Raw genomic sequence first — 24,333 nt, 5'->3', positions numbered from 1 at the left:
AGCGGGAGAAGAAAGAGAGAGGCGACAAACAGTGGGTTAACATTAAAGCAAAGGACAAATTAGACACACATGGCCCCAAAAAAAAGAAAAAAAAAAGTTTAATTATGAACCGCTGAGAAATGAGGAACGGGTTTTTTTTTCCCCGCGCCGTTCCTCCACTGGCCCAGCATTAAAACTCGGAGGCAGAAAAAGGGAAGGAGGCAATTAAGTCGACTTTCAACGAAACCGCAGCCAGAAAATATATTCAGATTATGCAAATGAAAAGCGGCTATTGTTTTGGAGGCAAACACGTGTCAGGAAGGCAGTGGCGCTGTATCCCTATCAACTCTGTACTGAAATGTGTTATTATTATGAGTCGAGCCCCAGTTTGGGAAGCGGACTGGAAAGCGAAACAGCAGCTCCTTCCAGAACAATGTTAGACTGCGTTAATAATAAAGAAGGAGAAAACGTCTAATAAAGTTCGCAATTAGCGAACACGTTCCACTGCTTGAGAGAGAAAGGGGAGAGACGTTGTTAGCATCGCTACGCTAGGTCACCGGTGTGTGTACGAGAAGCAGACGGGCTAATAAAGACAAACACACAGGCATAACACATACACGTGCACACACACACACAAAGGTTTTGTCGGTTTAGTCTTAAATAATGACTTTTCAAAACCCTGCGGTAATTAGCTTTCCCGTCGCCTCAGATCCAAGGGCTTTTAGTCAATCGATTCAAACACTCGCCTCTAGGCTCACATTACAGGGTTGAAGTGGAACAAATTGGATGTTTTGGCCTAAAAAGTGATACATCTGGGGGTCTGTGAACGAGGCGACCGTGTAAAGGCCACGAAGTGCTGTCGGCTTGCACAAGTTTCAGCTGGGGATCCACATTTGGGTCCTCATCATACTTAGATTGACAGTTTGATTCCCAGCGATGGCCCTTCTGCCTTCCGAGGCTGAGAGTTCAGGAGAGAGACTGGCCTGTCCTTCTCTGGGTGGGAAGAGAGGTCATGGCTCTACCTTCACACGCAGCACGAGGACAACCAACCAGGGTTCCTAATTAGGCTACATAACCAAAATGGGCAGTCATAAGTGTTCCTCTAAGCATTTTAGGCTGTCTGATTGTGGTGATTTATATCCCACCACTACCGGAGTCATACATGGTCCACATGAACAAAGCAGGTTCTGCTCTCCTCTTGCTCTAAAATTAGTCATCGAGTTTGATGCTCTCCATCACAAGCTATTAATTATCTTTCACCGTGCTGCTCTTCTTCTTTCTCTGTACTACCCCCTTATTTGTCCCCTCCTCTCCAACTTTCTTTTTCCTGTCTCTCTTTCATGTGTCGAAATGCCCTGTTCCTGCACTCCCTGGTGTTGCCCTTATCCAGCCCTTGCCCCTCTGCATCCTGTATGACATCTTGGCCATGTTTCACCAGCATGGTCATGCAAGCAACTGTTTTAATAATAATAATAATAATAATAACAACAACATAATGCCTTTTAAGCAGAGATTTAAAGTGAGACAAGGTCAAACAGTTATGAAGAACATGTTTAAAAAGTCTAGTTTTAGTCCAAATTAATTTTACACCTGAGCTGACTTTTTCACTGACCACCTGCCATTACCTGTAGTTCATTATCTGTATCAGTAGTTTTCCTGCTGTTTTATTGTTTGCTGTGCTCTCTGGTGTTGACAAGAGGAGGATGGGCTCCCCCTCAACGAGTTGTGGTTCCTCTCAAGGTTTCTCTTTCGTATGCTAAGGGAGATTTTCCTTGCCACTCCCACGCTTGACTTGCTCATATGAAGCTTGGCTCTGGATCTCTGTAAAAACGCTTTGTGAGGACTTTAAAGGAAATTGTATCTATCTGATTGATAATATTCATCCAATGCGCTGCTCTGTCCCTCGATTTGTCAGTGTGCTCTTTATTCTCTTTCACTATCAGCTAGTTAATGCTCTCTCTTGTTTTCAGTGCGTTACTCTATGTCTCTTTATCATGTATGTGTTATTATTATGTGTATCAGTGTGTTGCACTCTGGGTATAGGATCTTTATCAGTTCTAGTAGTGGGGGGAAAAAAGGAAAAATAAAATCTTAGTAAGTGCTGTTAGGATCCAAAACCCCACCTGGGCTGACAGAGCTTATTTGAGGTAAGTGTGTAAAATAGCCAAAGTAGTGCTTTAATGTGTTTGAATATGAAAATTCAGAAGCCTTGCTTGAGGCTATAGAGGCCCGAGGCCTGATATGCTTAACGCAGTGTGTGTGTGCACGCGTGTGTTTTAACTGTTAACCCCGTCTCAGTCTCCAGAGAGACTCTGCCATAGAGCCCTTTAACCTGGTCTAATTCTCTTCATGTTAATGTCTTAAGAAAACAAACCTGCTTGGAGTGTGAAAGGCCCTCTTCGGATCCGTCTCTGTCCCCCAGGACCCGCAACCCATAAGCCCCTCTGCTGCACCCCCCCAAGCTCTGCACCTGCCCCATTGCCCCCCTGCCACCCCTGGCTGGGGCAGATATCAGGGGGAAATACACTCTCTAAGATCCACCCGCCTTTTATCTCTTATCACCATCATCATTACTGTGCTGGGTATTATTGTGGTAGAACTGTGTGCGCGAGTGTGTGTGTGTGTGTGCGATGCGTGACTAATGTTGCGCTCGACTGAACGCTGCAGACAGTTATCAGGCGGCACCAAGGCCATGCCCCCCCAACGCATACACACAATCACTAATGAGACACAACTGGGACTACTGGGGGCAATGGGGAGAGAGAGAGAGAGTGTGTTTGAGTGAGAGTGTGTATGTGTGTTTGTGTGCATATGCATGTGCATGTGTGTAAAGCTCATCCTGGGCCGCTCCAGCTCTCCTGGAGGAGTGTGTGTGAGACAGAGGGAGTTCTCCTGGGATAGGAACAGTTTATCCTCCTTTTGTGTAGAAAAAGGCGGAAATGCACCAGGCCCGGTTTATGATGAGAGAGAGGGAGCGGGAGACCCTTAACGCATTTTAATTGTAATGGTTTTTTTTTTTAAACTAAGACGTAAAAATCTCTGGAGACACTGCGACAAAAGGAATTGTGAACAAAACAAATAACACTCGATAAACAAAAAGGGGAGACAAGTTGAGGTCTAATGCCACACAAACTGCTTTTGACTTCACACTGGGCCAGCCTTTAAAAACAGGCCAAAAATGGGCTCAGAAAATGAAAGCAAAGATGAATACACACTATTCCATAGACAGCCTACAATGTTCACGTCGGTATAAACCACTATGATTTGGAATAATATTTGAAAATATAGTAAAAATAAACATTAGACAGATGTAAAGAAGTCTGGACGTTTACGGACGGATGGGGAAAACTGATCAAGTTATCATTAAATGGTGTGCACAGGTGTAAAGCTGTTGTAAACTGCATAAGAGAGTGGACTGGTGTGAAGAAGGGCCAATTTGTAAAGCAGGCTGAACTAGCATAAAACAGGTTAAACTGGTGGAAAACAGGGCAAATTACCATATGACAGGCCAAACTAGAATTAAACCAGCCTAACTAGCATAAACAGTGCACTTACATAAAATGGATTAGACTAACAGTGCATGTGTATCTATCGTAAAGTGGAGTAGACATCTACAATTCTGGGGAACTGCTGCTCTCTCTGGTTTGTTTATGTTCACAAGCTCCACATCTTTGAATGTGGAAAAAAATGGCTGTTGTTTTTTTGTATGTGACTGCAGTAGTTTAACTTGTCTGTAAACTTGAATTACCATAGAAACTATTGTAATTAGTTTAGTTATGTAGCCCTTTTGGTCTGTGTTTACTTTCACGTCTCCCGAATTTAGAGTCGCTTCCACCTCAGGTACTCTGAAACAGCTAAAATAATTAAATATTACCCATTTATTGAGCAGGAATAGAACAATATCCTCATGGCATTTTGCTCAACGTTTGGAGGTCTCTGTGTGTCTAAACAACTCCAGATGCAGTGTCTCTGCCGTGAGCAGAGAGAGATAATGCCTAGCATACCGGACAGAAACCCTTTTACATATTTACAGACACTGGGGCTTCATAAACCCATTAGACCTGTTCCCAAGCAGGCACATGATGAAACATCCTAATAGTTTTACAAATATGTGTTTTTTTAAATTGTGAACATTGCCTTTTAGGGTTAACTAGCACAAAATAGATCACATTGTAATCAAACAGGCCAAACAGAAATTAAACTAACATATAACAAGCATTAAATTAGCATAAAATAAAAAATATAGGCCAGTGTTTCCTCTAGGATTTTTTTTCCCAACAACGATGGACACGCCACCACCACCTGCTTCCACTCTATTTGTGTAAATTCAATAAAATGAAGTGTTCATCTTCACTTATCATGCTTGGTATCAGATTACTCCCTCTTCACCAAGTGGCTGTTTTGAAGCTGATAGCTGTACAGGGCTAGGATAGTAACATTAGCTTAGTATTTGTTTCCCAAAAGGTTGCCTACTTTCCCCTGTGTAAATTTCCAGTCACACTTGATCTACTGTGGCTTTCTGTGCTTTTGATATGATTTATATTTAATGTAGTACTGTAAAAATGGCGTGGCGTGTGGTTTTTGAACAGAACGAGTTATGCATCGCCTTTGTGCCTTGAGGCGCATTACTTTGCGAATGTTGATTTCAACTGGAAACTTCCATCTACCTTTCTCTGTTCTCTCCTCTCTCTGTATCTGCTTCGAAATGAATATAGAGGGAACAGTGCAAAGTAAAGTGGAGAAGACTAGTGCAAAAGAGGAGTGAACTCCAAAAAGCAGGTCAAAGTGGATGAATGGAAAGTGCACAGGACTGGTGTAAAGCTGAACTTGTGTAAAAGTGGAGCGGATGGATGGAAGCTGAGATGAAGTAAAGTCAGAACCTGAGTTTCAGCAGCAGCTCATTGGAATCAGAGTGAGCTCCTACTGGTTGCCACCATTGTGCTCCAACATCAAAGAGTAAGCCTGCATCTGCTCTCAGGAAATCCCTTCCATCAGCAAAGAGGGTGAGTGCGTGTGTATGTGTACAGGTGCAGAACGGACCCTGAAAACCCTGGAGCTGCCACCTGGGGGCTCTGTGTACAGCAGTGAAAGAGAGAAACTTGTATGCGCTTCTGCGCACAGTTTTGTTCTTATCTGCTTCTCACTGAAGTACATTGAATACTGGAGATGAAAATTGTTTCATATTATAAAACTGCTAAAGCAACGTGAAGGTCAAAGGTAGTTCCCTTTCTGCCCCAGAATGTAAATGGAACGCACACAAATAATTAGCGCACCTGTGACGTGAAAACACAGGTGCATGTTTGACTGTGTGCACGCACCTGCACGCTGAGCTCAGGCTCCTCCCCCGGGCTGAGAGGAGACGTGGTTGAGGCAGTGAGGGATGAGGAAGAGGATGAGGATGAAGGTGAGCTTCCTGCCTGCGGTCGAACTTCCGTGAGCTTCTTCAACTTCAGATCCACATGCCTACTGTTCATTACTCCTACAGAGAGAGAGAGAATATTAATAGACAGACTGGTCACTGTTATAAAAAAAAAAAAAAAGACTTGGTAAAACCTTTAAAAATTATTTTGACAGAATAATTGAAACAACCCATCCATCCATTAGTGTATTTCCATTTGTGACATATTAAGATAACGGCAAATACGGAATACAATTTGCATAGACATCTGTATGTGACAAATTGCAATGCAAACACATGTAGAATAAATAATGTCTATAGACATAAGTTATATGACTGTGTTTATGGTTTTACATTTGTGTTTATAAAACAAAAAATCTGATGCTGCTATAGAAATCATGCCTTTATTTTATCAACGAGAAATTATTAACTATTATTAACTACACAGCCGCTGTCTTTCACATCGTGTGAACCAATAAAAATGCTCCAAAATTACATTCTGTTTACATTGACTTCCATTTATTATTATTATTTTTATTTTTAAGTTAAGAAGCTTTTTCCCCTTGTCTTGCAAAGTTACTGTTTTGAAGATACATGTTTTTCTTTGGACAGCGATGATATGGTAATATTACATAAGATGCCTACAGATCAATGGGCATTTCCTGAGGTAGAATATGGGAAATCTATAAGATTTATGTGTAATTTATTCCAAGGTTCGACAGTAGAGAAACGTCTATAGCTACTTTTGTGTGCAGTTCTCTTTCAGGACCTATTACTACATTATTTGACAACTTCAAATGAAATCTCTATTTAAATCTTTATACATTTAAATGCTCATTGCAATAATGCTTTGACAATACCATAAATACAGCCAAGGGAGTAAAGCTCAGGAAATCAGCTGAGATAAGCGTGTGGGCACTTAGGGTGTGTGTGTAGGTGGTGTAAGGTTTCGCTTTATATTTGGAGTAAAAAGAGAAGGGGAATCTGTGGTCCAGTGTTTCTTTCCTCTCCACCAGAAAGAGAGATGCATACAGAACTCACACAAACACACACACACACACACTCACACTCACGACAGACTTTCAAGAAGCAGCGTCTTTTGCAGCATTAATTTAACTTTTTATTTCAGATTTTAAGAGATGCAAATATTTACACTGCATAGGAATAAACAACAAACAAGCAAACAGACAAAACAGTAAAGGCCTGTTAGAGGAACCAAGTTATATCACTGGACTTGGCCAATTAACCAGCATGTCTAGCCTCTACCAACTCTTAGGGAAAAATAGCCCCCTCTAGCTCCATGGACCTCCTCTTTATCAAGGCTAGCCCCTCCTCTAGTCCAATCCAATTAAACAAGCTCAATTAACTCACTTTTCCAATATACAAATAACCTCAAAGACTACAAACCCAAATATTATAAATACTAACCCACAGTATAAACACTGAGCCTAAACAAATTATTTACTTCGCAAACACATGGCAAAAGCAATCAAGACAACACTATAGTACCCGCCTACCCTAGCTCCAAGAATGGTATGTCCCACTCCAAAGGCGGGACACTCCCATATAACTGGGCTGGATGGTTCAGTAGCCTCTGTTTGAGAACGTCCCAAGGCTGCAACAAGTAAGTGTTCCCAATGGTCAGCTTTAAGTGAAAACTAAATCAATACTAAACCAAGTAACTTTTCACGAGTAGTGTGTTATTGTACAAGCCGATAAAAATACTATTAAGACTAAAATAAGCAGGTTTTTGAAACCGAATAACAACAAACACTCACTAAACAACCCCAGGCAAACAGGAAGAGAATTCAACAGACAAGATAACCTCACCAGCAAATCTGAACTTCACATCCCCCAGATCCATGACACACACGATCAGTACCGGATCAGCAGTGACAAAAACTTTAGAAGATAAATCTCAAGAGATAAAATAATAAACTAAACACAGAGACACACACACAGATTGGCTGGATGATAGAGGGAAAGAGTGGACACACCTGGTGTGCGAGATAGACTCAACAGGTGCACCTGGAACATTTGTCTCAGGTTCTGATATCTCTCTCACACACACAAACACACACACACAAAAGGGCCAAAAGCCAGAAGCTTTGTAGTGATGGATGCATGGATGATTTTGGGCCAAGATTCCAGGACACAGGATTTGTTCTTGACGTTCTCCTTGAGAGGCTCGCTCTCTCATTCTCTGCCATACAACAACACAAACACACACACACCACCACCATTGTCTTCCTTAAGGTCTGTGTACCTGATGTTCCTGGCCACTGGTGATGTTATTTATTGGACACTCAATAAAACACGTTCATTCTAAGTGCTCATATTTTCATTCAGCTTTTACATTGGTACAAATTCAGATCATAATTTGTTCCATTTCAATCCTTGCAGTAATCAATTCTCTCTCTTTCAGTCCTTCATCTGTGATCTTTCACTCGATCAGTTCTTTTTCCTCTGTGTTGGCATCAGGGTTGCCTTACCCCTCCTCTCTCTCCTCGATGTGTGTGTGTGTGTGTGTAACAGACTAAGTGGGGAAATGGGGGATGAAAGAGAGAAAGAGGCGTTTCATGTGCATCCCCCTCTCCTCTCCTCCTGCTGCATCCCTCCATCCATCCATCCATCCATCCATCCCTCAGTACGCCTGCACCCCAAAAGCACCACAGGATCCATTTATCAGGCCATAACACACCCCAGATAAAGGCCTGTGTGTGTTGCCCGAAAGTTTGTGGCTGCCCAGAAACAGCTTTAAAACCATCTATGGAATTAAAGTGTGCAAATAGGGTCTGAATAGGTCCCGGTCTCAGACACACACACTCCACACAAACGCACCATACTCAGACACACACACTCCACACAAACGCACCATACTCAGACACACACACTCCACACAAACGCACCATACTCAGACACAAATGCACTGTATTCAAACACACACACTCTAAACATACACACTGTACTCACACACACACACACCCACTCCAAACACACTTACTAAAACATAACTCCAAAACACTCAACTCAAACAAAAGCTCAAATACACAAATATACACTCCAACTCCAAACACAGCTCAAACATCACATTTAACACACCATCACAATGTAATAACAGATCATGCAGAGCCCACATATACTGTACTCAGTCATGGTATGAGTGGATCTGACACAGCAGGGCTGCTAAACCTTTCTCAAGCAATTTTAACATGAATACTAATAAAAAACTACTGTATCATATGTACAACTGAAACAAATTACGTACATATTACCAAAATAAAAATCAAATATAAATCTCAAAAGTGCTATACGTCAATCAAAAGTGTTTCCAGTCACATCTCCACTACAATGTACTCAAAGAATGTATATGTTAATTGACATATTCAGACATATTCATAATCAGAGATGCTGTCAAAGACTTCAGTAAAATGAAAAAGAAAAAGCCACAGAAAGAATGAATGAGGCAAGAGGAAGAAAGAATAAAAAAATGGCAAAACATGCAGGAGAGAGGGAGAGGATTGGAAAGAGAGAGGGAGGGATTTTTCTTCTATTAATAGCCAAGTACATTTCCTAGAAAATGACTCCAAATGACTCTAACAAACACCTTGCTGTGGAAATGTGACCGTGAGTCTTGGGAATGTTCAGAAAGTTCAGACTGTTTGTAATTAAAAGTAATTTCCCTCAAGAGAAGCTAGACTTTAGAGATGTCACAGAAATCACAAGCACCCCTGAAAGTAATACACTTCTCAGAAACATTCTAGACACAGAGAGAGAGAGAGAGAACTCTCACACGGACAGAAAGAAACAGGAGATTAGAGGTTAGTGGTTAAAGATAAACACACACAAAGGTGTTTGTACAATGTCAGGACATGTGGTCATGTATATGACTCATGTGAATGTATATCTGTGTATTAATGTGAGCTAAAGGTACTATATGCAGAGGTCTGTAGGAGGAGACTCATGCTATCTGAAATTAAAGGTTTAAATAAGGAGCTTCAGGTCATTTTCTGCAGCAACAGGTTCTCATCTTCCAGTGGGCTTTATACTAGATGCTGGAATATATCTCTCAGTGTTTGATGATATTCAGTCAGTAAATCATTTGTAAAGTCAGGTGCTGATGTTGGAATGACTAGTTCTGGATCCCAAATACCACCCCAGATCATCCCAAACTTCTTGGGTGAACACAGAGAACACGGTTCCACTGCTCCACAGCCCTACAGCAGGGGAGCCATATACCCCTCCATTCTGTTTTTAGCATTAGGCATGGTGACCTTGGGTTTATGTGCTGCTGCTACAGAATATCTCATTTCAGTTTCTGGTGTTGTGACGGTACTAACTGTAATACACTCTTGATACGGTGCACTGACTTGCTTCTGAAATATCAGCATATAACACTTGGTAAAAGTTGAATATTAAACACTTGAAAGTGTTTGAAAGTGTCCTGAAAGTGTACAAACACACACACACAGCAACAGGCTGACATGCAGTGTTAATTTACCCAGAGAGGCCAGGTCAGTTGAAGAGTTAGTAAAATCATCCTCCATCAGACAGGAGGCTTCAGGCTCCTCCTCCTCATTCTGTTCATCAGTGACATCATCACCATCATCATCATCATCATCATGAGAGGGTGGCACCTGCTCTTCATCATCCGCCCTCCCTACCTCCTCCTCACCATCAACACAGACCCCATCCACCACGTCTACCTCACCTGGAAAAATAAACCAGGGGCCCATGGAAAAGAGCAGAGGACGAGAGGGAGAGAGAAAGAGGGGTTAGTAGAAAGAGATTACGTGAGTTAGCGTTTAACCAAACATGCTAACGTTATCGGCAATTAGTCTTTAAACTTATTACCGATAATGTTACTATCTGGGAGTTAGAAATTATGCAAAAAAAAAATAAAAATAAAACAGTAAAAGCATTCTGCAAATCAGGTGAGTAAGATTTATGTTAGTAATTCACATTAAGTCATATCAAAAATGTGAGTTAACTCCTTAAAGACACAAGGATAAGTTCCACTACTGCACAGACCAACACCATAAAACACAAATGTATGTGAGCACAAGAAGGAGAGAAAAGTAAATATAGAAAGGTACAGAGACAAAGTGTGTGAATGAGGGACAGAGAAACAAATATGAGAAAAAATTAGAAAGATTTAGAGAAAATTATATAAAGAAAAAAAAATGTGCTGATTTAATGAAAGAAAGTTTTACTATCATGAGGATATTTTGTCCTCACAAATGGATGGATAGAAATACACACACAAAATTAAAAAATATTACCCAAAATAACAAAATAAATAAAACGGTATATTATTACCTTATATTTAATATGGTTTACTCTAATTAAGCATCAGAAACACAAACAGAAACAGGGAGGAAAAGAAAATACTGCAAGCAGAGAAACCGCAACTGTCTCTAGCAGTTTTTAATTTACCTTCCATGATAGTGTCCCACACACACACACACACAGTCAGTCTGTCTGTCTGTCTGTCTCTCTCTCACACACACACAGCGGGACAGCACTAAAGTAGGTAAAGCTAATTAAAAAAGCTGCACGCTGGTGGAGTTGCTAAAGTTTTGCGGGCATGTGTTTCGCTCTACTCAACTTCAGCTCGCACAGAATTAGAGCTCTCTCTCTCTCTCTCACTCTGTGTGTGTGTGTGTGTGTGTGCGCGCGCGTGTGTGTGTGTTGGTAGGATTATGCGTTCTGCACTGCAGGCCTTGTGCATCAAGCCTATAGCATTCTCCCTGCAACTCGATTTTTAATGAGTTCTACAATTAGCAAAATTCAACAGCCAGAAAGACCAAATAAACCCAACCACATGTGTTTTCTTCCCTCCCTCTCTCCTCTCGTTCTAATCTCCCTCTCTCCGTTCCTGATTTGGGTGCCTGGAACACACTCTGCTTGCTCTTGGAGTGGGTGAGAGACAGTGTGCCGTTTCAGGCCTGAGTAAATGAGTAGAATAGAGGGATAGAAGGTGGGGGGGGGGGGGGGGGGGGGCACCATTAACCAGACATGGAGAGAGAGAGACACAAAAAAAGGAGAGAGAGAGAGAGAGAGAGAGAGAGAGAGAGATAAAGAGGAATACTGCAAAGCACCTTCAGCTGTGAAATGTTACACACACGCACACACACCCACATAATACAGAATCAGACACAGTGTCCAGCCGCTGTGCTGACGCCCCCTCAATTCCACACACATTAAAGTGGACACAGTGGCTAGTCACACTCTCCATTCTGTCCACACAGTAAATCAGGCGTAGCAGCAGGCCACACTAACCCCCCTCTAATACTATTCTTAATTTCATTTAAATTTGGGACCCTACAAAGGCTGTAACGTTTAGTGCACAAAATCGACAACAAAAACCCTCACAATCACGTTTATATTTACTCACTCAAGCAAACTGTGTTCTGAAAGTTTGCACAACTTGCTTAGAAATGATCGGAGTGCATCCGAGAGTAAAGAAAGTGTGACGTTTTGTTTAAATAGTTATGGATAATGTATAAATATGGCTTAACTTCCTCACCCTCCACTATTTTACCTAACTGAAGATGTTCACTAGTCGGGGGCAAATGAGTTCAAGGAGACTTGAGTTTAATAGACTGGATTGCCAGCGTGGCATCCAACATAATGTCTTACAAGTAGGGCTGGGCAATTAATCGAAATCGACATTCAGATCTTCTAACCAACATAATTTTGTCTATATCAATTATTCTTATTCTGTTGTGTCCCCACTGTATTTTCATGTACGGTGCCATGTACAGTCAAATGTAAGTGACACACCAAATATGAACTGTGCTCAAAAACAAAGTAAAAAACATCCCATATTTAATACTGGAGCATATTTACAGTACAAGCCTCATCACTGAACTATGAGAGTCAAAAATACAAAAACAATATAATCGTTCATTAATTGTAGTCGTGGTAAAATGTACAATTGATCGTGATACCGATATGCGCTCATATTGCACAGCACTACTTACAAGCCACAGTTAATAGCATTTGTCTGTGGAATAAAATGCTATATCGCCTCCTACACTTCCTTTAGTGTATTACAATCTGTCAGAATGAATAGTATTATAATATTATAGAACACATCTCTTTAGAAGTAATGTCTGTGTGTGCAGTGTTGGCTTTCAGACTGGGATATGTGAAAATATGTATGAGGTTTGTGTGACAGAGGCCTGAATTTGTGTGTGGTGTTGGTTTTCAGTTTGTAATATGTGGAAATTTGTGTAGGGTTTGAGCCAGGGTGTGTGTGTGTCGGTGTCGTCAGATGCTTAGTTTTCCTGACGTATTTCTGGAGGATTAACTAGGAACCTTCTGCCTGAACAAATGGATGTGTAGCCCTCTGTGAATGCTTTCAAATTAGACTTCACACACACTCAGCCTGAGTTTGTGTGTGTGTGTGTGTGTGCGCGCGCATGTTTCTTAATGCAGTGCACTTCTGGGCCCCCACAGCAGAGGTATAATAACGGAAGGGAGGGAAGATGATGTTTGCTTTTCCACTCAGCATTATACACATACACATACACACACACACATATATTTGGAAAGGGACAAGGGACATGAGAGGACTTGAGGGGACTTCATGGTCTCCATGTTTAAGGCTTGTTCACCTGCAAATGCTAAAAATAATTAAGCGATAATAATCAAAGCAAACAGAAAAATAATGTGTTTACTAAAAGTAACTCTTGCAAATTAAGTAAAATATATACACACGCATATACTGCTAGCAATTAGTTATGAAATTAAAAGAAATGCATTATAATGAGCATGTGTGTTTATGTATGTGTTTACAGTGTATGGTAAAGTATTTGTGATATATTTTGTGCATGCATGTGTGTGTGGTGTTTCCTCCGTGTCGGCGTGGGTTTCCTCCAGGTGCTCCGGTGTCTTCCCACGGTCCACACACACATTGGTAGGTGGATCGCCTACTCAAAAGTGTCCATAGATGTGAGTGTGTGTCAACCTGCGGGGATGGGCCCTGCGCCCAGTGATTCCGGGTATAAATGTGCGATTAGATTAGTGCTATTTAATCTAAATTTATTATTCAGAATTTGAGATGCAAAACAAAGCCATTGAGAAAGACTCTGGTTTAAAGGAATTTGCTGAGTCAGAGGTTTTCATAGTGGTGCTGATGATAAAACATCATGTCATTAAGAATTTAATGTAGATTTACAATGTAAATCTATTCCTGTATGTGGACGCAGGGAGAAAAGCCCTTAAAATACACACACAATATATATATATATATATATATATATATATATATATATATATATATATATATATATACACACACACACACACGTGTGCCTGCCCCCACCTCCAGCTGCTTTTGACCTTCCTTTGAACTCGGCGGCCGTGTCTGAGGCCAGAGGAAACTCTGCCATCTTCACTCCAGAACGAGCCTCAGCTATCAGCTGCCGTGCTCGCTCTCTCAGCTGCCTCCTCCTCTCTTCATCACGCTCCTGTGAGAGACAGAGAGGAAGGGAGAGAGAGAGAGAGGCAGAGGGAGAAAGAGAGAGAGAGAGTTAAAAGTGGGTTATTGAACAGGTGCCATCTAGAGTAATTGACAGAAATGCCATTTCACTGCTCTCTCCAATCAGATCCCAACGACAGAAACCCATTTACCAGCACACACACATACACACCGTGAGTGTTTATGTGAAAAAGAGAGATATAAAGTTTATCTATTAGTGTGTGTACACACACAAACATTATATATATATATATATATATATATATATATATATATATATATATATAATGTTTGTGTGTGTACACATATATATATATGGTGTATCGGGTGTAACACCTTCCACGTTCAAAGAAAAATAAGCTATCACTTTAACAAGATGGGGGAAAGCAGATGTCCTCTAACGCTTAGTGTATCTTCAAAAGTAAAAAATATTTATGCATTCCTAATCAAATGTACAGCAGAAAGGGGTTAATTAACTGTGGTTCTCTGTCAGAGACTGGTATTTTTGTGAGTGAAACGGAAAAAACCTGAAAGAAAAAAATCCCTTGTTACAATTAAAGCTAAAGTTCTTCATTTCATGCATCACATCACGGCACATTTAATTAAAGGAGAATAAAAACCCTTACACACGTTAGTACACGCAGCACGTTATCATATGTTCCAATGCTTCAGTACACACAGGCCGTAGATCTCAGAACAAACAATCACTAATGTACGATTAATGGCTTTCTGTAGCTCATTATCAGCCCTTACTTTCGGCATGATTATGGCACATTATTTTATTCAGTCACTCCTTGTCTTCAACTGCTTATCCATTTCAGCGCCTACCAGTCACCACTGAGCGTATCATAGGCAGGAACACAGCCTGGACAAGGCGCCAGTCCATCACAGGGCACCACACGCTCACCCAATCACTCATACCCTCAGAGTTATGGACACTGCTGACACAGAGAGAACAAACCTCACAGACAGTGTGCTGAGGTTGGGATTGAGCCCACAACCCCAGCACCGTAGAGCTGTGTAACAGTGACATTACCCACTGCACCATCGTGCTGACTAAATTATTTTAACAAACAGATTTATGGGGACCATGTTATCAATGGCACAAACAATTTAAAGGCTGTTTTAAAACAAATGTTCCTGACCCTTTAAATCATTCATAGTTGTGCAGGCTGAAGCCCAACTGCATTCATTTTAAATTTAAATTTAAGTTTAAAAGGCCTCTTGAAGCGAAGCTTTCAGCTCCTTCAGCAGGCTCCATGAGACAGACTTTGAGGCAAATTTATGGATAAGTCAATGAGAAGCAAACTAATAAAAGCAACAGGAAAGTTTAAAGCTCTCAACCACAGGTTGTTAATGTTGTATATACTCACTGACTGAAATATGTAGCTGCTTTTGCTCTCACTACAGGATGGTGACAAAGACTGGAAGCTGTGTTCAGACCTTGTAAATAATTAGGTTTTTTGATTTAAGCTTAAACCTGGACTGAAAGAAACTAATGCTATTGCATTGTTACTTATATGAATGAAGCTCAAAACAAATGCAATTAATATTAGCCCCCTTCACTGTTCCATTCCATTATTCTATACAAGCAAGAAAACAAGCAAATAAATACACTTTCAGACACACAAACACACATCCCCAGAGACTGTGGTCCAAGTATCCATTTTGCACTTTTATTTACATAGTGTTTATTTTTGCTGACATTTCCTTACTCTATTAATCTCCATATTCGCCACTAACTTTTTCCAGTCCAGTAGAACTGGTCATTTCTCTCTCACAACAATAACCCTCTCTAACAGCAGCAAAGCTAAACTAATTAGGCCCGTTTCACCCATTTCCATCCAAATGGTGTGTTTGTAACCATCGCTGTGGAGGACAATGAGCTGGTTATGCTAATGAGCGCATCCCAATAGCAGCTAATGGGGGACAATTTAGTGGAATACACCCAGGAGCTATGGGCTGAAGAGTCTGACTGTAATTTGAACATGCACACACACGCGCACACACACAACCAGGATACCACTTTTCCATCATTAAATGCCAACGTAAAATTTTTGTGTCTTAATAATTAAAGAAGCAATAATTCATTTTTTACCACTGGAAAGGACCAAACACCAATTATGAATGTGAAAAAAAGTTAATTGCCTTGTATTCACTTAATATCTCAATGTGTGCTCCACAGAGCGGGTCCCACACCAGTTTATTTGTAGAGAAATGTATTTCTTTTTTAAAATTCTAATGTATTACTAGTCTTTTTTCCTGCATGAATGCTTTACGTAGATTTCTAAGTAAAAGATTGAATTGTCAGGGGCCTACAGGGTTAATTAATAATAAGAGTAGGAGTAATTTATAAACATATGCTCCTCCCAGCTTCGCTCTGAAAAATTTGGTAGACATAATCCATTTTTAGCAATAATAATAAAAATGCAGATATAATAAGATGGCACACTGCTACAGGGACCTGGGTTCAATCTTCACCCTCAGGTCACTGTGAGGAATTCCCTGTGTCTGTGTGGGTTTCCTCCGGGGAGGACTGATTGTGAGACACTGCACACAGTTTTGAGTGTGTGAGGGAATAGAGGAGTGTGTAATGCTCTGTGATGGCGTCTTGCGTCTATCAAGACCTTGAACAGGAAAAAAGTGGTTAAAAAATGAATGAATATTAAAATATCAACACAAGATGATCAATTGTGTTCCTTTTTGTTGTGTTCCAATTGTGTTGCATTTCCATACATACAAAACATTAAATTCATAAAGAACAGGGTTGTAACAATAAACATGATCCCGTTTGACAAAAGGACAGGGTTTGATTAAATTTTTTTATATATTTTATCTTCAGCATTTATTAAATGGTTATTGTTTGTATTTCTTTTTCTAAACATTTTTTATTTCAATTCATTTCATTAGTCGCCTACTTTCTTCCACCTGTTTACAATGACCCCCTCCTCGCCTCAATCACAAACAATGCCAACGTGAGAGGGTCACTGCTTCTTTTCTACTTTTCTACACAGGAACTTGGTCTTTGAAGGAAAACACTATCTGCACAGATCAGTTAAGACTGTGTGAAGTGTGAAATACAGGGTGTTCCAGGGGGTCCTGGACCACCTAATTAACACTTTAGATCCCCAGAAAGCCACAAAATATCTTTAATGTTTATTTACTTTTTTCTTTGGGAGAGGGTGTTGGCTTGAACTGCCCTTGAAATGAAACAAGTTCTGCTTTTATTTTTCTTAATTAACAGCGCAGAATCTCAGGTCTGTCGCAAGGTGGCGCTGTTCAGAATTGGTGGGTTATCTTGCCCCTAATATTGGTTTGCACTGATACAGAAAGCAGTAACAATGTTTCTGATTCTGCTCTGCTTTAGCTCCCCTCCAAAAGGTGGGATGGCACAGGTGTTTACAGGCCTCACGGACTGCTTTTTATGTGTGATTCTGAGGTGGTGGCATGTAAGTTGGAGTAGTGTGTACGTGTTTAATGCGCTTTACCTAATTATGTCAAAGTATGTAGTAATAAAAATATAATGTGCAATTATTTGCCATTGTGTAACGTACAACACAATGTGTCTTTGGCATTTAACCCATCTGTGGCAGTGAACACACACACACACACACACTAGTGTACTAGGGGCTGTGAACACACACCCAGAGCCTTGCTCAAGGGCAATTCAGCCATGGATGTTCCTGCTGGTCTTGGGGATTGAACTGGCAACCTTCTGGTACCAAGCCCGGTCCTTTAACCATTAGGCCAAGGCTGCCCTTGTAGTAGTGAAATAAGCCCGTATATAAGTACACAGGGACTAATAGGGATTTCAGACACAGGCTAACTAGAACTGCTATTGGAAGGATCAGAAACAACCTACACATCTAGAGAATGTGCTTTTGGACAAGAGACAGGGTGGGCAAAAAAAAAAAAAAGACTGGACTGGGTGGGTGTTATCAGTGATACAGTTCTGAAGTCAATTAATAATAATTAAAAATATGTCTGAATGACAGAATAATAGGAGCATTTCATGCTGATGTTCACAGCTGGACATTTGCTTTTTTCTTAGTTCGAAAGCTTCCTGGACAGTGTGGCGTTGACACAGCAGTTCCTGAGCGCTGCTTTAAATTGGACAATTTTCTCGTTAAATGGAGGAACTGGCCCTTCTGACAACTGGCTCCAGAGTTTAGCCTCCAATCAGGCCTAAAACACACACACACACACACACACACACACACACACACACACCCACCCTTTGCTTCCCCCACCCCTTTCTTTCCCTCCTCTCCCTTTCTCTCTCCAAATAAGCTTCAAGTGGCTCTTCTTCAGCTACACTGGAGCTTGACCGCTTCAGTCTGGACTCTCCAACTGGGCAAACGAGCAGAGCAAGAGGGAGAAAAAAGGAAAGACAGAGCAAGGAGAGATCAGCAGTCCATCCAGGCCATGAGCAGCTGATCACAGAGGATAACGAGGTCGTCAAAGAGAAACCAGTGACTTTCAGAAAGAATGAAAGAAAGCAAAGACGATGACGGCCCACAGGGCTGTCTGTTACATCCACACAGGACATCTTAAATAAAGCCAAAGAAAAGCTTTTTGGGAGAGAGAGAAAAGTCATGTCTTAAATCAAGTGCTTCTGCAGTGTGCCAGACACTTTTAGTGCACTTTGTGTGTTCACACTGGGGAAAATAAACTGGTTGTACCAGTAGATAATGAAAATAATGATGATAATGTGCAATTATTTGTCATTGTACAACATACAACCAAATGTGTCTTCAGCATTTAACCCACCTGTTGAAGTGAAAACACACACACACACACACACACACACACACGTACTAGTGCAACTCTAAACATTAGGCCATGGCTGCCAATGTACTAGTCCCAGGGCTACACAATGCAAATTAATCTGTGATTATTCATTCTCCATAGGTCCGGAGCCTACCTGGAGACACTGGGGCACATCTAACCTGCACATTCACACCTGTGGGAAATCTCACACAACCAATCAGCTGACCAACACGTGGTTGCAGACTGTGGGAGGAATCCGGAGCAATCGGAGGAAACCCACACATTTTTATTTATTTTGAATGTGAAATGTAAATAAAAATGCACTTCTGTTTTTGGAGGGAGGAAAAAAAAAGAATGGGCAATAAAAACTTATTTATAAAACTGAACTCTAAATCTATAAATCGCATATTACTTATTTTCACTACTGAAAGGGACCAAGGTATCACTCTGTAACTAAGGGAATTGATTCTTCAAGTTAACAGTGAACCCTCTCTGATTTAACCAGGTCAGTGCTAGAGAACATTAGTCTGGATTACAACGCTTTAAAAGAACTTTTAAGTAGTTGGTACAGATCATTGTAATAAACTCCCAAAGAGTTAATTCTTCATCTTGTGAGTCAAATACATGGAGTCGACATATTTTGCAAGTGCATTTTTCAGCACACTGTTTCCTATATATCTATGATCTCTGGCTTGTACCATCATGTATAATGTTGTGTATCAAATGGTTTTATCCTGACTCAATTGATCAAAGTTGCTGTCCTTAATAAATCAGTGAGGAGTCATTTATACAAACATTGGTTAACTGGTGTTCTGGAGTCAATTGTGAGGACACGTATATACATAAAAATCAAATAAATAAATAAATGCCTTTTTATATTTTTCATTTTCCTGTTATTCTGAATATCTACTTTAAGAAAAATAAATGTTGTTTATCACACTTTTATGACCTTCTACAAACAAGAAAACTAAACCAGTTTCCATCCAACCAGTCTCTCCAGTATCAGAGATTTTGTTCCGACAGCAGCGTTGCAGATTGGCTGATTGTCCATTTGAACATGTCCAGTGTATGTAAGAATGTAGTTCACAGTGCATGACTGGAGGCACAAGGCCTGTCTTTTCTACATGAAGCAGATACAAAACACACAACTGGAGAGTAAAGAGTGGCACTGTAGCATCGTGTCTATCCGGGCAGGAGAGGAGCCTGGGCACAGCGGGCACTGGGAATGCTGCTCTTTTACACATTCCTGGAGGACATGAAGGCAAAGGAAGCCAGGGAAGGCGGTGCTCTCCAGCGTGCACACACACTCGCAGTGTGTGTGTGTGTGTGTGTGGGGAAGGGGGGGGGGGGCAGAGAAAGAGATAGATAATGAGAGAGAGAGATGGGTGAGTGAGACAGGGAGATGGATTGAGAGAGAAAATCAAATGAGATTGAGAGAGAGAGAGAGAGAGAGAGAGAGCAAGCATGGGGGGCATGTGGTGCCGCACTGGTGCCAGGCAGCCAGTCGCCGTGCCAACCAGCGAACCGAGAGGAGATACATTTGTCATGACACAGTGAGTGTGTTTAGGAGACTGGGAAAAGACACACACACACACACTAGAAGTGTGCAGTGTAAAGGAAGAGAGGTTTTGGATCTCTATTCCATCACAAAATATTGTTCAAACACACACAGACACCACACTGTCTACAGTGTCAGAAAGCAGTGTTGTTGAAATGTGTTTGAGTTTGTGAACACTGTTGTTTCTGTTAAATAGGACCAATCTAACTCCTGTCTTTATTGTTCTTTTTAAAATGTTTTTCATTAGGCCGTTGCTACTAAATTTACACAGTATTATTATGAGTTATGGCTACAACAATGTTTTTCATTTTTTCATGAAACTATCAACATCTGATCCAAATTCCAATATCTAAAAATGATTAAATCCAAGATATTTAATGTCAGAGAAGTTAGCAAAAGTTAGAACATGAGTAATCAAGGAAAGCCAATTAAGGAATGAGAAAAATGGGTGAAAATATGAGAAGTGGAAAAGAGTTAGAATGAAAAAGACCTGAAAGCATTAGCTAAGGGTTAAGCAATGGGGGGGAGGGGGAGGAAGAGAGAGAGAGAAATCTTATCTAAATCTTATCCTACTTTTATGTAATGTCACTTTTTATTTATTTATTTTTAAATTATATTTTATCTATTAATTATTTTTTTGTTTTGTTTTTGTAAACTACTGCTGATTTCTATTTAAATAAGACTTGTATTATCTGTACTGCTTTGGCAACATAGGCATTTAACCTGTCATGCCAATAAAGCACATCTGAATCAGAGAGAGAGAGAGAGAGAGAGAGAGAGAGAGAGAGAGAAAGGGGTGGGGTGTTGAGGTGAGGTATTCAGGTGTGTTTGGGTGTGTAATGTGATGTCGAGGCTTTGACTTAAAATGCAACTAAAGCAGGTGAGTTAATCCTGCCCACAGCCTCAAACCAGATGGGGGGGGGGAGAGAGAGAGAGAGAGAGAGAGAGAGAGAGAGAGAGAGAGAGATGGCACTAAGCCTTATCAGGGGGCTACAGATGGTGGTCCCGGATCAATGCACACACACCACGATCAATGCATTTGATAAAGAATTAAGAAGAAAACTGTACATGTTATCAAAGAAGTTGTACATGCCATAATTATGATTCTGCATGTGCGTGGGCTTGATACCGGCACTGTGCTAAAGCAGAATGATTAATGGGAGAGATAACAGAGAGAGAGAGAGAGAGAGAGAGAGAGAGAGAGAGAGAAAGATGGCCCCACGGGCAATACACACAAACACACAGACCCCTCATACCACCCAGCCAGAATCAGGGGTAGAAAGACTTCACAAGCATTTGGTTAGAGAGAGTTAGACAGAGAGAGTGAGAGAGATTGTGTGTGTGTGTGTTAATAATGAAACGATTAAGGGACAGTTATTGAGGGGGGTAGGAGGCTAGTGGCCAGGTTTGTCCTTCTTAGAGCAGTAGATGACATTTAACACCCGACTCAAGAGGAGAGCAACATTCCTTTCCCTGGATAAGAAAGACACCAAACAAACTAAGCAAACAAACAAACAAAATCATGAGTGTGAAAACCCCGGGCTATGATAGGGAGATACAGCAAGTGTATGTTTGGTCAAAATTTGCCTGTCTGAAGGCAGGAGATGACCTTTAGCACAACACCAACGTCGCACACTACACTGAGGGCGAACAAACAAAACAAAATAAAAAAATAAATCAATAAAAATGAGGAGTGGAGATAGCCAGAGCTCTAAAACCCTTCATCTTAAACCTGTGGAGTTCACAGCCATTGTTTGGAGATAATTATATATAACACTTTTTTTATTATTTATTTTATATATTTCACTCATAAAATACAGAAACAGCATGGATTCTCAACTTTGCGTTTGCAAGTCAAAGAAGAGATACAGCGGAAGCTCTACCTTGATCCGCTCCGTGACCCAGTACGTAAGTTGAAAAGTTCGATCCTCGAGTCAATTTTCCCCATTTAAAATAATGGAAAAGCAATAAATGCGTTAGAGCCCACCCCGAAAGTCACCCTTTTTGCACTGATATATGTTTACAAAACTCTCAAATTAGTAAAAAAAAATACATGTAGCATTACTAAAAATAAAAAAGAAATACAGTGGTAACAGTAATAAAAAAGAAATAAAAGTTTTAAGTGGTTACATATCGCTACCTTGAAGACGTGACGACTGGCTGGAGGAGTAACACAGGCACTGGCTGTATGACGGGAGGTGGGGGGTGAATGTGGGGAGACGAAGCGTAGATACGGCTTAACTTAGCACGAATTTCAATATCTACTATTTACACTAATGCTAAATTGCTAAAACTACAATTTGCAAATCTTAAAAGCTCACTCAAGTCTGGACGTGCTGGGAGAATCGCTGATTGGGGTCAGTGGCCATTTCCAGCCGCCGACTCGGCGGAGGCTCGTGTTCATTTCCAGAGTCATGGTTCGTTGGTGGAGGCAAAAAATATTCAAATGCCCGGTTCATATCTTGGAAAGTTCGTTAGTAGAGGTTCCACTGTATTTGATTTTAGTTCTAATAAGTATCATCAATGTGTCGTAAACCCTCTGACTTCTTTAGAACACTTGTCTGATGTCCATCTGAACCAGTAACATTACTATCCCAAACCACAACCTTTAACAGTGACATTACCAGACTCCAATGGCACTTTTCCCCTGTATAGTACTTACTCCACTTGACTGCGCTTGCTTTCTGAGATTTGGTGCCTGGTTTTCCAAAATAATGATTTGGCCAATTCATTGGTTTCTCTAGCCAATCAGCATTCTGTAAGGTTTACGCATCACGGATTAGTCCCTACTTGGCTCACCACGGGACCATGAGTAGGCATGTATAAAAAAAAATGACCAGGTACCAGATTTCCCTGATGGAAAACCAAAAGAAGCAGACACGAGCAGAGTCTAGTAGAGTAGGTACCATGCAGCGGAAAAGGGTCATAAATTAGACAATGAGAACACTGACCCCCCACAGAACCGCAGGGATATCACAATCAGAACCATCAATGGCGCCATCAAAATGGGATCCTTTACCAGTACAATCATAATCGGAACCTGAAAGTGTTACAACTCAATCTGGATCTTCATTTTTGCTATCTAGACCTTCAAAACTGACACCATAAATGGAGCTAGGCCTGGGTAATAAAATGATAGCGATATGCATCACAATGGGCATGTGATCAATAACAATGTTCAGTAAAATGTCTTGTAGCTTCACTTAGGTGCATTAATGACCTGCCAGGCAAGCACATAATGAACGTGCAATTTTTGGCTTTATGAACACCCCCCAAGTGTGCCCCAGCCTTGGTTCTTAAAGGTTCTTAAATTTATTTTTTAAATTTAAAATTTATTTTGTTTGCTCCTGGCGCTCCCCTTGGTGTAATTCATTTTTACAGCATTGTGTACTAAAATCAGTATGGAGGGGGAGAGAGGGGGTGGTTACCCACCCTGCTCCAAAAGTTACATAGTGCCGTTTCTGCAGTGCTGGGCCCAGAGTTGCAAAAACAGAGTGTTACAAAATACTACAGTGTTCCTTTAACCAGCCTATCAGGTCCCTTCATAAATGGACCATAGTATGAGTGGCATGCACTCTCCAGACTAAGACAGGGAATATACTGCTGCACTTTAATTCATGGATAACTGGTGAGTTTGTCAGCACTGGAGTGACAAGTGTTTCTGACAAAGAGAGCACAGTGAAGCAACTCTGAGTTCAGTTTGTGCAGCCAAAAGCGCTAACTAACAACAAAGACATAAAGATGTTTATGTTTTAGGAATGTCTTCATGACACAGGTCATATTTTGATACAGAGTATTATTACACAGATTTTCATTTTCTAATGATAATCAAAATGTATGGGTGTAGTGAAATCTTTGCTTGTGGACGTGAGTAATTTGTATATTGTGTATGTATGTTTTCATTCATTCGTTATCTTTAACCGCTTATCCCGTTCAGGGTCGTGGTGGATCTGGAGCCTACACTGAGTCATTAGGCACAAGGCAGGAACACACCCTTGAGGGGGCGCCAGTACTTCGCACATACACACAAATATTCATTCACACACTCACACCTACAGACACTTGAGTTGCCAATCCACCTACCAACGTGTGTTCCTGGACTGTGGAAAGAATCCCACATGGACACCGGGAGAACACACC

At 40.9% G+C, this 24,333-nt stretch overlaps 1 protein-coding gene across 11 annotated transcripts in view; it reads right to left on the bottom strand.

Moving 5' to 3' along the window:
• ehbp1 (EH domain binding protein 1) overlaps positions 1–24,333 on the bottom strand; it is a 205,612-nt gene that overhangs the window by 49,702 nt on the left and 131,577 nt on the right. For 8 of the 11 annotated variants that reach the window (XR_010802697.1, XM_066672430.1, XM_066672447.1 and 5 more), the window contains 3 exons: positions 13,710–13,854; positions 9,879–10,088; positions 5,298–5,458 (listed from right to left, as the gene is read on the bottom strand). Coding sequence is in view for 10 of the 11 variants with exons in the window: in XM_066672430.1 (XP_066528527.1) it covers positions 5,298–5,458; positions 9,879–10,088; positions 13,710–13,854 (516 nt within the window). In the remaining variant the exon portion in view is untranslated. The remainder of the gene's footprint in view (positions 1–5,297; positions 5,459–9,878; positions 10,089–13,709; positions 13,855–24,333) is intronic. The other 3 variants (XM_066672494.1, XM_066672503.1, XM_066672512.1) reach the window with 1 other exon arrangement.

The sequence above is a fragment of the Hoplias malabaricus genome, chromosome 1 (genome assembly GCF_029633855.1).
Source record: "Hoplias malabaricus isolate fHopMal1 chromosome 1, fHopMal1.hap1, whole genome shotgun sequence".
Taxonomy (NCBI): domain Eukaryota; kingdom Metazoa; phylum Chordata; class Actinopteri; order Characiformes; family Erythrinidae; genus Hoplias; species Hoplias malabaricus.
This window is presented reverse-complemented; position numbering and strand designations above follow the sequence as displayed.